This window comes from Canis lupus, chromosome 34 (genome assembly GCF_048164855.1).
Source record: "Canis lupus baileyi chromosome 34, mCanLup2.hap1, whole genome shotgun sequence".
In the NCBI taxonomy this organism is placed as follows: Eukaryota; Metazoa; Chordata; class Mammalia; order Carnivora; family Canidae; genus Canis; species Canis lupus.
In genome coordinates, this window is record NC_132871.1 from 30,231,050 (window position 1) to 30,247,376 (window position 16,327).

At 35.5% G+C, this 16,327-nt stretch overlaps 1 protein-coding gene across 4 annotated transcripts in view; it reads right to left on the bottom strand.

The window, feature by feature from the left end:
• GALNT13 (polypeptide N-acetylgalactosaminyltransferase 13) overlaps window positions 1–16,327 on the bottom strand; it is a 542,562-nt gene that overhangs the window by 416,428 nt on the left and 109,807 nt on the right. For all 4 annotated transcript variants that reach the window (XM_072811435.1, XM_072811433.1, XM_072811434.1 and 1 more), the window contains one exon: window positions 14,838–15,083. In XM_072811435.1, the coding sequence (XP_072667536.1) occupies window positions 14,838–14,979 (142 nt within the window). In that variant the 5' untranslated portion in view covers window positions 14,980–15,083. The remainder of the gene's footprint in view (window positions 1–14,837; window positions 15,084–16,327) is intronic.

A 16,327-nucleotide genomic window follows, 5' to 3' on the forward strand; every position in this document is an offset into this window, starting at 1 on the left:
AAATATTGTGTACTAATGTCTCACTGTAGAGCCTTTTATGATTCTTAAAGAAATTTGTTTAACATACCTATTTAATCCTTAAAAGAGAGAAGTGAATTCTATCTGGATCACATTTTTGGTTAAGTACAGAACCATAATGTAATCCAGATCTTAAAACCATAACATCAATGTTCTTGCCATTATAATATTTTATATTATATCCCCACTTATTGTACTAACATAATGGAATCAGTATGACAGACCTATAAGAAAATACATATGAATATATTTACAAAAAGTGTAAAACAAAAAAGATACAGGATGTTGGTAATAGTAATGCCAAATAGAGCTTTTAGATGCATATTCTATATATTTCCACAGCCTCATTTTACTTATCATACCTTTTTATATTTAAATATGGTAAGATTCAGTTGTAACATACTATTTCCCTTTGTTATCATGAAAAAAAACTGATTCTCAAATACAGAAAAATAATAGGTCTGCACCAAGCCTCTCATTTTACAGGTCAAGATAGAATGGAGAACACACTGACTGGCAAAGCCAAGATTGGAACTGCAGTGTTCTCATTCTCCTCAGTAAAGCTGTCTGCAAACTTGTCAAGTGTTTCATCAGATAACAGAAAGTTAAATAATCAAAATAGCTTAGCTCTGAGATATGATTTAGAAGACAAATCAATGGAATCAAATAAACATGTAGATATGAAGACCTTGGTAAATAGAACGATTCTCCACATGTTCTTTTTTTTTTAAAGATTTTATTTTTTATTAGAGAAAGCGAGAGAGAGAGCACAAGCAGGGGAGGGATGGAGAGAGAGAAGCAGGCTCCCCCTGAGATCATGACCTGAGTGGAAGGCAGACGTTTAACTGACTGAGCCACCCAGGTGCCCCTCACATGTTCATTTTAACATTACGAATCGGTAATGAGGGGAAAGATAAATCACAAGTAATTACTGAAAATAATACATCCTCATTCCTATACAAAACATAAAATACATATAAATCAGATCACTCAATGTAAAAACAAGTTTAAAAACAGAAAAACTTAAAAGAACTGGTGATTACAAAGACCTCTCCTGAACAAATTTTTCCTCCAAATGCAGCCCAAAGTTTTTTTTATTTTTCTTCCTGTCTCCATAGAGTTTACTTGTACCACTAACTGTGTCACAGTACAGAGACAGAATTTCACCACTACCTAGATTTTGTCATTGTTGAATATATCTACAGTGGCTTATATATCACATTTTTAAGCCAACATTCATTTATCTTCATTTCAAAAATCTGTACATCATACTTATACTCAGTGCTTAATGGTAAAATTTAAATGTAAGTGCAATAAAAGGGGAATCCTTTAAAAAATTGTGATTAGATAGTACTTTAATTAGGGGTGCTGGGTGATCAGTCAGGTAAGTGTCTGACTCTTGATTTCAGCTGAGTTCATGATCTCAGGGTCCGAGATGGAGCCCCACGTCCCCTGGGCTCCATGCTCAGCAGGGGGCTGCTCAAGATACTCTCAGTTTCTCTATTCCTCTGCCCATCCTCCCTGTTTTCTCACACTCTCCCTCTCTCAAATAAATAAATAAATCTTAAAAAAAAGAAAGTACTCTAATTAAAATTATAAATATTGTGGTGACATAAGTGTTTTCATACGCTGACAATGAGATGTGAAGAGTGTCTTTCCAGGAAGTCATTAGATATATCTATGAAGAGCCTTTTAAAAGTATGTATGCCTTTAAAAAGGTAAATTCCATAACCATGAATCTAGCCTAAGAATGTAATCAGCAACATTTTCAATATTCTCAAACTTCCTAAAAATATTTTATGACATTACTTTGTGGTAAAAAAAAATTAGAAGTAATTTACAAAAATGTAATAAAAAGTACTTAATTATGAATTTTAGTATATATATATATGATAAAATTTATGCAGCCATTAAAATCATGCTTTGAATAAATATTTCATGCAGAACAAAATGCTTATGCTATGTTAATCAAAAAAATAAAAATATTAAATTTTGTTTTATGATGCCAATTTCTGGGTTGAATTCTTGGTTATTTTTCTTCTTTATTTTTATTTGTATTTAAATGTTTTCTACAATAAATACTTATTGATTTTATTATAGAAAAAAATAGTACTATTTTAAAACATAGTTTCATGTTAGATTTTCATTTGCCTTCAAAACAAAACGTTTAAAGATTTGGTTAGTAACATTTGGGTACTTTTCAAGTTATATAACAAAATTTACATGCTTTACATATAATATCCAGTGAATGCTAGAAAGTGAACTCAAATATTCATAATTGAATCATTCATGTAAGAAATAGGAAAGTATATAGGTATATACTGAGGAATATTACATGAAAATATCATGCTTCTTTCTAAAATCCATGCCTTTTTTATCTTCAAAAAACAAATATTTCAAGAACAGCTGGGTTTTTATTTTAGGAAAAAAGTAATCTTGACTCTCCACACCGTACACAAAAATTAACTCAAAGCTTAAAGGCTAAAACCATAAATCATATAAGAAAAACAGAGAGATTAAAAAAAGTCATCATGGCCTTGGCATAGGCAAAAATTTCTTAGGTAGGATACAAAAAGAACAATAAAAATAATAAAAATGATACACCAGACTTCATCAAAGTTAAAAATCTCTGTTCTCTGAAAGATACCTTTTAAATAATTTTAAAAAGCCACAAACAACTCAAGTACAAAATAGGCAAAATAATTTGATAGATATTTCATAAAAGAGACTGGCAAGAAAAAATGCAAAGTTACTCAGTAACACTAGTTACTCGGCCACAAAAATTATATCAAATGAGATATTATCACAAGTTTACTGAAATAGCTAAAATTGAAAGCACTGTCTATGAAGTTTTTTGGCCAGATATCTCTTATGTCACTGATGGGAATAGCAAATAGTTTAACAACCTAAAAAAATAAACTGGCATTATTTTACCAAATTAGAATACACTTAGCATATGACTCAGCACTACCACTACTTGATATTTACCCAAGAGTTGTGAAAACATATGTCCACACAAGGATCCTTGTACAAATGCAGCAGCTTTATTCATAACAGCCGTGGAACAAACCCAAATGCCCATCATCAGGTGAAAGAGTAAACAAACTGTAGTCTGTACAGTAAGTGACAGGATACTTCTCAGCAATAACCATTGAAACAATTAATAGCTTGGATTAATCTCAAAACCCTTATGCTGAGCGAAAGTAGCCAGATACAGAGGAGTTCATACTGTTCGTCTTCATTCATCAGATTTTCTTGAATAAGTAAAACTAAGCAATAGTCACAAAACCAGATCAGTCGCTGTCTGCATCTAGAGTGAGGAAGTGGACTGCGCAGGTGTAGTCTGCCTCACAGAGACAGTACACACAGGGTAACACAGGCTAGATTCGGAAGGAAAAAGATAGTCCCCTGGCTATCAATGTGTTCATTTGGGCTGCAAAGCATATTATATGCACCAATAAAGGATAAAAGAAATAGTTTAGACTAAGTATATAAACAATAAAAGTAAAAATAATTTTGCCATGATAATTATTTCAAATATCGTTAAGCATCAAGTTAAACTGAACATTCTATATCCATGAGAACCCTTGGGAAGTATCAAGCATGTCAGGCATTCTTTCATTCACTTAATAATTATTCACTCAACACCCACTATGAGCCAGGCAATGTTTCAGGTGCTAAGGATAGAAGAGGACAAAACTGAAAAAAATTCTACTTAGCTGTTATCTTTCTGCTGAAACATAGCCCTTCAGCAAAAATGGTTTCCAGTGGTTAGAGATCAAATTTGCCCATCCCCACCGTGTTGGTGGGCTATTTGGTATATAATTTTTGGTATATAATTTTGCCCTCTATTAAATCAATTCAAGTCTTTATGGAATTGCCCTCGAAAGACAGATAACTAGTCTTATTCATTTTTTTTCTTCTAATATCACATATTCTCTGTCTTCCTGATAGTACAGTCTTGATAGGCTGACATTTCATTCACACGATTCTGAATCCCTTTCTCCCTTGCTCAACATGAAAACAAGAGTGGCTTCTTTATCTTCCTGTCCCCTGCTCTGATGCAAATCAAGGATTCCAGTGTTCCCTGAAAGAATTGTTTCAGCTTATTTAATACTAAATTAGTAAAGATTTTGACCAGTGAACTTCCTAAAACAACATCTAAATTCGGAAACGGAAAACATTCTTGTTCCTACCAACTAATTTGCAAAGTGAACAATTTAAATGACTTAATATTCCATTTACTTACCATTAAACTCAAGTAGTTCTAATGAATGAATAAAACGCTAATGTCTGAGTCTTTATTTATATAAAGATAAAAATGTCTTGCACGTATAACTAACAGCATTGCATTCTCCTTCTAAACCTCAGCTGACGATCAACACACCTTTCCTTTTCCAGAAACTTTCAGCGGTTCCCCATTTTCTAGAGAAGGTCCTTTAAATTTGTCTCTATTCCAACTTTCAACCTAAAATCTAGACATTCCCTTTATGTCTGATTCTGCTTCAATCCACCGATTCACTGCTCTCTCATATCCTCACTTTAATAAATGGATTAAAGAATTGTATCAATTGGTCCTATTAAGTTTGGGGGAAAAAAATAACGCTTCACTGCTGTTCAGGACTTTTAACTATTTGTTCTAAGACTTCAGAGCTTGGCCCCAAGAGAGCTGCCGGGGAAAGTGCCACAGAAGGCCTCCCCGCTGCAGGGGTTCAAGAGGCACAAGACCGCCGAAGCCTGAAATAAGGCAAGGGGAGCCTGTCAGGATACTGTTCTCTTAAGTATATTAAATAAGGTATTTTTTACGCAGGGTCAGTGGCCATCTCCTATGTACTCCAGAAACATCCCTAGTTGTGTAAATATTTCATAAATTAGCATATAAATCTTAAGACTGTTTTTGCCTAAAACGAGTCTGGGCGCACCTCATTGGACGGCTGGGAATCTGACTCAAAGTCTGGGTTCAGAAGTCTGACAAACCAGTTTGTGAGCTCTTTCTTCCCTCTTACTGGTTATTCAATCTCGGGGAATTTAATCTGCCTTTGTAGGCCTCAGTGTCACATATGAAAATGAGGATAATAATACCTGTCCCAATGCTATGTTGAGAATTCATCAAAACAGTATATATAAAACATCTGACACAGTGAACTTAATCATTGCTCCTTATAACAATTTATTTTCATTCCTAACATTAATATGTCTATGTGGACCGGCAGAGGGATCAGAGTGACTTGTGGATAAAGAAGTCCAAAGCAAATATCAAAGGTCATAATTTTATAAGGCCTGTAGATTTTTGAACACTATTTATAAATTTGATTGAAAATTTTCTGGGAAATCTATGTTCTCCATCCAAACTGTGTCTATATGCCTTACTTTTGGAATGACTATAAATATTGTCGCCTGAAAGTTCCAGTGGTTATCCTAATTTATTTATTATTATTTTTAAGAATTTATTTATTTATTCATGAAAGACAGAGCCAGAGAGCCAGAGACACAGGCAGAGGGAGAAGCAGGCTCCATGCAGGGAGCCCGATGCAGGACTCAATCCTGGGACTCCACGGTCACGACCTGGGCTGAAGGCAGACGCTCAACCGCTGAGCCACCCGGCGTCCCTGTCATCCTAATTTATTAAGGGCAATTCCAATACTGACAACAACACATTTTAATCAATCACATTCATCTACCCTACCCCCAATACATGACACCATATTTAAAAAATAATAATATTAAGGGAAATTTGATGTTAGTTTTAATACTTTACCTCACCAGTTTTCAGACTTCCCTCACACTTGCACACAGGAACTCTTCTCTGAAGCACCAAAGGTTAATCAAACAAAATCAACAAACATTCAGTGTTTAATAAATGACTGCATGGGTAGGTGTTAATGTTATGAGGAGATCATCTAGAAAGAAATAAAGGAAAGGCTGATGCAATAGTCCACTGTCAAGATTCCAAGAGAATAAGGCGACCTGTGTCCTTGGGTTTATGAAGGGGGAGGAACTCAGTTACTCTCCCAGGTGGGATGAAGGGAAACACAGAAGTATAAAATTGGGTTACTGGTCAGCAATTCCATTCCTTTTCTTGACTTCCCTCAAATCAGAGCAGCAGTGAGAAGGTCTTAAGGGGACACAAGTGGTTAACAGTAACTTTTCAAAACCTTAAAATGCCAGGTAAGGTGATACTGCTCTATTAATGATCCGAAATCAGAGGATCTCTAGGAAATATTTTCCTGACTGGAATTTATACATCCTACTAACCAGGGAGACCTGGCGGGTGTCCACAGTGCGCTGAGTGAGGACAAAACAGTCATTGCAAGTTTTTAGCATATGTACTCCATACTGGTAGCCAGATGAAAGCATGATACCTGAACTCTAGTACAAACTGACATTTATTGATAACGAAATTCTTTACTTAATTAAAGATTAAAGTGTTAATAACTAACACCTTAATAACGAAATCCTACTCTACTGGTTGTGAAAATTCTGGCCCTCCCCCTTAACCTCACCATGGAAAAAAAGAAATTTTATACGTATAACTATACATATGCAGTCTCTGCCTCCAGTTCCTAGCAGAGAGCATCTCTAACCCTTGTAATTTCCTAAGTGATAAGACCACTAGGAGCATCTCTTGCTCTAATATTTGGTCTTTGACACGGAACTCCTAAATCACTTACAATTGATAGAAGTGTCTGTTGTAAGGGAGGGTTGATGGAAGGGAGGTGGGTGGGAAGATGGGGTAAATAGGTGATGAGTATTAAGGAGGGCACTTGTTGGAATGGGCTTTGGGGGTTATGTAAGTGATGCATCACTAAATTCTACTCCTGAAACCAATACTCTGCTAAATGCTAATTTGAATTTGAATTTAAAAAATAAAATAGAAAAAAAGGAGTGTCTTTTGTTCTAATGAGGCAACTCTCGGTGGGCTCCTAAATGGCTCTTTGCTGGGAGCTGGTCATCAGAAACACCACACCATGATTATAAGCTTGTAACTTTCAGCCTCACTCCTATCCTCTGGGAAGGGGAGAGAGGCTGGAGATTAAGTTAATGACTGATCATTTCTTTGTGATGTGGCCTCCATAAAAATCCCAGAAGTATGGGGATCAGAGAGCTTCTGGTTTGGTGAACACATCTACCTGACAGGAGGTGGCACACCCAACTCCAGTCGGGACAGAAGCTCCTTCCTTTGGGATCCTTCTCAACTTCAGCCTATGCATCTCTTCATCTGGTTCCTTGTTCATGTCCTTTATTACATTTTTTGTAATAAACTGATAAATGTAAGTACACATTTCCCTGATTTCTGTGAGACAGTCTAGAAAATCAATATTAAAGAGGATGAAGGAAACTCCAATTTGTAGCTGGTGAGTCAGAAGTACAAGTGACAATCTGGGCCTTGCCTTAGTTATCTGAAGCGTGGCAGTCCTATGGGACGGAGCCCTTATCTTGTGAGATCGGATGTTAACACTGAGTAGATAGTCTCAGAATTATGAGACACTCAGCTGATATAGACAATTGCTTCCTGTGGAAAAGAGCCCACACATCTGGTGTTAGTGGTACCACTATGAGTGGTATGTATGAGTAAAGGAAAACACAGGAGTGTTTTTCCCATACGCTCACTCTGACTCAGTTTCTTCATCCTTTCTTTTCGTTTCGTTTCGTTTCGTTTCGTTTCTTCATATTAAAAAAAGAATACTTCACAGATTTTTTTTTGGTAAAAAATTAATGAGTTAACATTTGGAAATAATTTAGAATAGTTAACATCTTATAATTATTGTTACTATGATCATTACTGGCTATGTACTTATCTTTGTTTACATATAAGCAACAATTCCTACTTAGATACCCACCCCCTTTTTGTAAAATCTTGAGCACTCCCCCCTGAGTGTGAAGCCCAACACAAGCTCAATCTCATGACCCCTGAGATTATGACCTGAGCTGAAATCAGGAGTCCAACACTTAACCGACTGAGCCACCCATGTGCCCCCCTCTTTGGGGTTTCTAAGCAAAATCCTTCCATCATATCACTTCCATGTCGCTACTTCTCATCTCAGACCATGCATTATTTATGGATTGGCCAAAGTTAGATAGTGAAAGAGATTACTTGTCATAGTTTCATAGAACATACAATCATTCTTTTGAAGACCAGGATTTTTAAAAATCATGACTCATATTCATTTCATTCGACAGATGGCAACTGAAGCCCAGAAAGATTAATTAACTTGCCCTCAACCATAGGCCCTTAGTGGGTCAGCCAGGAGTAGGATCCACTACGGTAGAATGCTGATGCAAACCTACCACACAACTTCAAATTTGTCCAAAGTGTTTCTAGATGGACTGCAGAAACACTGGTCGTTTTAAATACCTCTTCGTTCAAATATCTAATTGTTCCAGCTTGGGAGGATCACTAGTTAGCATTCCATACCAGTTAGGAGTTAGAAATATCCTTCAGTGCATTTTAATTCTAAGTGGCCCCAGAGTAGAATGAAAAAGTTAACATGCTCCCCTAACAAGTACTTATGTTACCAAAAAGAAATCATTTAGAAAATAGGAAAATAAAAAGGATTTATATGTCTGCATTTAATATTGAAACAGGCCTACATGCTCCCATAAAATCTCTGAAATAATCTTTTTTAAAAACAGCATTATTCAATAATTGATATGTGAAAATTATAATTCTGACTCAGTAACAAAGATTTAATTATATTGCATATGCTTCATTCTTCAATAAAATAGAAAAATGTAATCCATTTTAGAAAAAAATTCGATAGAAGTGATGGTTAAGTTTGACATTTGGAATTTAATAATGCAGCCAACTTCCTACTGAACAATACCATTCAGTTGCCTAGCAGGTGTCTAAAATTCAACATGTCTAAAATAAACTCTATGTCCACCCTCAAATCATCTCCTCCTACATTATTCCCCTCTCAGGACATTGAACCAAATAACGCCCTCAGAAACCCAAGACTTCCTTGACATTCCCGTATCCTACACCTGCCAGAGCCAGACATGCATCCAGCTCCCATATTTCAAATATCTTTTCATTTTACCCACTTCCATCACACCTCACGACCACTCCTCCGCTCTAAGTAGGCATCACCGCCTACACTGAATTCATGGGACACTACCATGCCTTCCTACTCAGCCTCCCTAAAGAGAATGGCTCTTCTTCAATCCATTCTCCACACTGAATCCATAGTGATCTTTTCCTAAGACAAATGTGATTGTGTCTGCTGTCTTTGAAATCCATTCGGTGGCTTCCCAGTTTTTAAATCCATTCAGTGGATCTTATTCATTTAATTACCCATGAAATACAATAACAAATCAAACCCACATAAAAAACAAACTAGGACACTACTAATGCCCCATATTTAGTCAAAATATTCATCCCCAGTTCATGCACCTACCTCACTTAACACATGACAATAAACACCCTAAATTCCATTATCATAATTGATCTTGCTTGCTTTATATAGTCTTGTTGCATCTCTATATTCTTAAAATGTCTATTTTTAAATTTTAGTTGCTTTTAGTTTTTCAAACTATATCATGTTATTTATCATCTTTGAGGGATATAACTATTATATTATCAAACTTCATTCATATATTCATTTTAACTAACATATACTATTCTCTTATACTGAAATATCACAGTTCATTCATCAGCTTTCTAACTGATAGGTCTACAGATTATTTTCAGTTTTATTTTTATAAACAGTAGTACTATGAAATATTTGTCTATGTGGAAGAAATTTTGAGTGTATGACTATGAGTGATGGGTTATATGTGAATGTTCAGATTTCAGGAATAAGGCACTGCTAACTAAAATTATTATAAAAATGTGGAGATCTGGGTGGGTCAGTCAGTTAAGTGACTGACTCTTGGTTTCGACTCAGGTCATGATCTGATCCCCTGCGTCAGGCTCCACACTTAGCGCAAAGTCTACTTAGGATTTGTCTCTCCCTCTCCCTCTGCTCCTCCCTACCTTGTCCTCACTCCTCACTCTCTCATTCTCTCTCTCAAATCAATCAATCAATCAATCAATCTTTTAAAAGTGTGAGATGCATCCCTTCTGACACTTGGTATTATCAGTAAATTTAATTTTTGCCAATTAAATGGATATAAATATGTCCTGATAGCTTTGGTCTGTTTCTCTGATCACTATTGATGTTAATTTTTCCTTCATAAGTTTTTGTTGCTATATGTGTTTCCTTTTCTAAGAACTATCTATTCATTCCTATCACACATTTCTTCCTATTGGGTTATTTGCACTTTTTTTTTTTTATTAATAATAGTGTGTGTATATATATATTTCTTTTAACATCTACAGTTTGTAACTACTCTTTTAAGGTATATTTTAATGAAACAACTTTCTCAACTTTAATATGGTCAAATTTATCCATATTTCCTTTTATGTTCAATGTTTTTTGTGTAGTATTTTAGAATTTTTCCTTAATTCAAGGTCTTATAAATGCTTATTTTTTTCTTTCTTTTTTAATAATAAATTTATTTTTTATTGGTGTTCAATTTGCCAACATACAGAATAACACCCAGTGCTCATCCTGTCAAGTGACCCCCTCAGTGCCCGTCACCCAGTCACCCCCACCCCCCGCCCTCCTCCCCTTCCACCACCCCTAGTTCGTTTCCCAGAGTTAGGAGTCTTCCATGTTCTGTCTCCCTTTCTAATATTTCTTATCCATTTCGTCTCCCTTGCCCTCTATTCCCTTTCACTATTATTTATATTCCCCAAATGAATGAGAACATCTAATGTTTGTCCTTCTCCGATTGACTTATTTCACTCAGCATAATACCCTCCAGTTCCATCCTCGTTGAAGCAAATGGTGGGTATTTGGCATCTCTAATGGCTGAGTAATATTCCATTGTATACATAAACCACATCTTCTTTATCCATTCATCTTTCGATGGACACCGAGCCTCCTTCCACAGTTTGGCTATTGTGGACATTGCTGTTAGAAACATCAAGGTGCAGGTGTCCCTGCATTTCATTGCATCTGTATCTTTGGGGTAAATCCCCAGCAGTGCAATTGCTGGGTCGTAGGGCAGGTCTATTTTTAACTCTTTGAGGAATCCGCAAACTACCAAAACTGGAACAGGAAGAAATAGAAAATCTGAACAGGCCAATAACCAGGGAGGAAATTGAAGCAGTCATCAAAAACCTCCCAATACACAAAGGTCCAGGGCCAGATGGCCTCCCAGGGGAATTCTATCAAACGTTTAAAGAAGAAACCATACCTATTCTACTAAAGCTGTTTGGAAAGGTAGAAAGAGATGGAGTACTTCCAAATTCGTTCTATGAGGCCAGCATCACCTTAATTCCAAAACCAGACAAAGACCCCACCAAAAAGGAGAATTATAGACCAATATCCCTGATGAACATGGATGCAAAAATTCTCAACAAGATACTAGCCAATAGGATCCAACAGTACATTAAGAAAATTATTCACCATGACCAAGTAGGATTTATTCCCGGGACACAAGGCTGGTTCAACACTCGTAAAACAATCAATGTGATTCATCATATCAGCAAGAGAAAAACCAAGAACCATATGATCCTCTCAATAGATGCAGAGAAAGCATTTGACAAAATACAGCGTCCATTCCTGATCAAAACTCTTCTGAGTGTAGGGATAGAAGACATCAACATCTTAAAAGCCATCTACGAAAAGCCCACAGCAAATATAATTCTCAATGGGGAAGCACTGGGAGCCTTTCCCCTAAGATCAGGAACAAGACAGGGATGTCCACTCTCACCACTGCTATTCAACATAGTACTGGAAGTCCTAGCCTCAGCAATCACACAACAAAAAGACATTAAAGGCATTCAAATTGGCAAAGAAGAAGTCAAACTCTCCCTCTTCGCCGATGACATGATACTCTACATAGAAAACCCAAAAGTCTCCACCCCAAGATTGCTAGAACTCATACAGCAATTCGGCAGTGTGGCAGGATACAAAATCAATGCCCAGAAATCAGTGGCATTTCTATACACTAACAATGAGACTGAAGAAAGAGAAATTAAGGAGTCAATCCCATTGACAATTGCACCCAAAAGCATAAGATACCTAGGAATAAATCTAACCAAAGAGGTAAAGGACTATACCCTAAAAACTATAGAACACTTCTGAAAGAAATTAATTTTTTTCAACTAAAAATTCTAGTTTTATTGTTGACTTTAATAAATCCAAAGTTTATCTTGATTTATTACATGAGTTAGGCATCCAACTTCATATTTTCCACATGGATTACCATCTTATTTCCAGATCCATTTATTGAAGAAATCTTCTCTCCCCACACTGATCTGCAGCACTCCTGCCATATTCTGAATGTCCAACATGTGTAAGTCTACTTCTAGAGTTCTAGAGTCTCTATGCTATTCTATTAAGTAATTTGTCTACCCATTGTGACCCCTTGTACCAATACTACAGTCTTAATTACTCTAATTTTATAAGAGCTCTGCAGCTTTCTCATTCAGAAGTATCCCGTAATCTGTTATTTCATAAAAATTCTAGTACTTTCCTTTCCGTTGTCCATCTCTGAGCTATGTTCTTTTCTCTTCCTTTCCTTTCTTTTCTTTTTCTAGATATAATTGATGCAGAACATTATGTAAGTTTAAGGTGTACAAAATGTTGATTTAATGGTACTTAAATAATTGAGGAATTGATAAATAAATAAGTGTATCTCAAAAATTAATTCATAGTGTATGCTCATTCTGGGTACTTAAAACTGTTTAAAATTTAGGACTAAAAGAGATCTGAGAAACCACCTACTCCAAACCTTTTTTTTTTTTAAATAATGGAGACACATAAGACCAGAAGGATCAACTTTTTTTAAGTCAAAAAGCCAGTTTTAAGGAGAACATGAAATTTTCAGTCAAGTACAGTTTACACAGCATCACCTGCCTGTATATAAAATATTAAATGTGTGGCACCATTCCTAAATAAAGTTAATATTCTAAAATAATAAATAACAATAGAAAATACAATTAAAACCCTAAAGTCATTTCCATATGCTCAAGACAAATATTAATGTACAACATTAAACAAGTCTTAAAAATAAGGAGAATACAGTTTAATTTTACAACTTAAGTATGAGAAAAAATTACTTGTTTTGCCTTGCATCATTAAATTTCACATTTTGAGATTTAAGACTGAGCATTAAGGACTTAAATCAGCAAAGCTGTACTTTTTTGTACTTGCAGAATAAGCTGTCATAGTTTTGCTGAATCAGACGATGACATATTTTTGTGACCAATCTAGATGGCTCTATTCAACAAATGACAAAGTGATCATTCCAAACTGATGAGATCCACCAAAACACATTTCCACTTTCAGCCAAGCAGCAGCTCAACTGATTTAACAAAGAAGTAGAGAAGGAGGATTTTTCTCTGGGATTTTAACCAAAGATGAGCATATCAATCCCCATGTTCATCTATCAAAAACCGATAGACTCATAAAGTTCTCCTCTTTGAATAATTCTAGCATAAAGGCATAAAATATGCATATAAACTACCTAAATGGGTCTAGGCTCAGTCACTTCCAATGTACTTTCAATTTTTTTTGCCAGTCAAAAATTACAGTGAGTCAAACTCATTTTGAAAAAGAGGAAGATAGAATTTCTTCAATTGAGCAAGAGCATTACTGCAATCTAAAGTGAAAGAAAAGTTGAAAATACTCTTTTAACAAAACTAATTTTTGGAAACGCTCTTCTGTGTTTCCTAAGCCTCATATAACCAAATAGTATCAATGAAATTATGTTTATTCACATACTTTGATTAATGAATAACCTCAAAAATATCTGTAGCATTAAAAGTAGACTACATTCATTAAACAAAGGCAAAACTCATGTCCTCATGTCAGTAATTTAGATTCTCTTTTTCAAAAGGTACAAACATTCCAAATGGGTCTCAAAGCTTGTCTTTTGTTATATTTATTAAAAAAAAAAAACTTTTGCTAAGTAGAGAATTAATATAAACTAGATTTCAAGAAAAACAATATTTAATATAATGATAATAAAACTAATTTCAAGCATCCTAAGTATGTTAGAAGCACCCCTATACTAGGAGTATTATGGAAATATTTTAATAAATCTAGAAGTTGTTAACAAAAAGCATAGAGAAAGTTATTTGGAATAACTGCAGAAAATGAATCCCTGTAACTTGACTTAAAAAAATCACCACTTTAAAAATCATTAGGTTTCTTATGTAGTCATTGAAACTGGTCCATAAAGAAGGATATAATAGTGAGCTAATGTGACGTTAATTGTGTACTTGAAATTAGAAAGGCATCAATCTGGTGCCCATAGATTGAATCTGGCCATCAATATATGTTTTGTTTAAAAAGTTGTTTGTTTTAAAAAAAAAAGTTTGTTTTATTGTTTTTGGAAATCTGTAGGTGTGTCATGTGTCCTTACCTTTTGCTACCATCTCCTCTATCTCACTTCAGTAGCTTTTCCCTTTTATGTTATGTGTTTAGCCTCCAAGGGCTTTTCCTTCTGGAAGCCTAAACTTTAAATTCAGTCCAGTTTGAATGTTCACAAAATTGTTCCTTCCGAACCATCATCGAACACTGGAATTATTAAAATTGGAAGGTACCTTGGAGGTTAGCTAACTCTTCTCATTTCTTCCAACAAGACTCCTGAGGCTGAGAAAGTAGCTTTCCCACAGTTAAATGGACATTAAAGTTCTGACAAAATGCTCTTCTAACTCAATAGCTTAAAAAAAAATTCCCTATTTCAAAGTTTCATGTTTTGTCAAGAGTCACCACAACTCTCATCTCTATAAAAGCAACATTTGCTTCATAAGCACTTACCCCTGAGTGCAGGTAACAGGGATCTCTCCTTCTTGTCATCACATTTGTTACATTCACTGAAGTACAGGAGTAAGAAGACGTCAACAAGAACCCACATCAGTGAAGTGGCTAGAACCACCTTGCAGTAAACAAACCTCCTCATGTCTTCCCTTGATTTCTAGTTAACACATAGATTGGACACAGATGCTACAGTGATAAATCCAAGCCACAGGGGTGAGCTCCAATGTAAAAGCAGGATGCATCCCACTGTATTAAAAAAAGGAGGAGGAAAAGAAAATTTCATTATTGTATAGTTTGTTTTGCATAAGAGATATAACATGAGATTTAATATTTCCATCTATATCAGCACTCAGCCTTCAAATTCAGAATGAAAAACCTAAATAAGTGAAAACTGTAAGCAAGCCAGGTGGCTAAAATTCTAACAGCTAATCCCAGATCTGTCACTACTCTGCTGGGCACTTGACAACTCTTTGATTTCTTCAGATTGTATTCTTTTCTTAAGAAGTCCTATCATGAAACTCTGTAGAGCACCAGATTGTCAAATAGAGGAACCCTGAATTTACCGGTTCAACACTTCTGAGGAGCCAATACTGCAGAATCAGAAATCATCCTGGGATACAATATATGATAGTAGCTAAGAACTGACCTTTATACACAGATAGGCCTGCATTGTTCACCTTTCTGTGGGACTCTTTAAAAATTTTTTTTTAATATTTATTTACTTATTTGAGAGAGCTAGCATGAATGGGAGGGGCAGAGGGAGATGGAGAAAGAACCTCAAGGGATCCCTGGGTGGCTCAGCGGTTTAACCCCTGCCTTTGGCCCAGGGCGTGATCTTGGAGACCCGGGATCAAGTCCCACATCGGGCTCCCTGCATGGAGCCTGCTTCTCCCTCTGCCTGTGTCTCTGTGTCTCTCTCTATGTGTGTCTTTCATGAATGAATGAATAAATAAAATCTTAAAAAAAAAAAAAGGAAAGCAAATCAAAAAAAAAAAGAAAGAAAAAAAGAAAGAACCTCAACTCAAGCAGACTCCATACTGAGCCTAGAGCCCGACGTGAGGCTGGATCTCACCCCACAAGATTACAACCTGAACCAGAGTCAGACACTTAACAGAGTGTGCCACCCAGGCTCCCCTCTGGGGAGCCCTTTTAAGCCTCTGTTTTCTTGTCTATAAAATGAAAATTAAAATGCCAAACCTAAAGATTTGCTATAAGGACTAACCACAATAATGCTTGTAAAACATCCTGCAGAATAGATAATTATTAATATTAACATGAAACAAACAAAAATTCTCAAATTCTCAAAAAGGACTAATGTATGAAATAAGTCATCAGTTACTTAGCTGTAAAAACCCACCTGGTCTGCAAAGAAAATATCCACAACAAATGTATATTTTAGAATACATATTACACATTCAAAAAAATTAGCAGAAGGAAAACAAAATATTAAAGTGACTTAAAATAACCAAAGCACAAATTCTAAAAAAAAA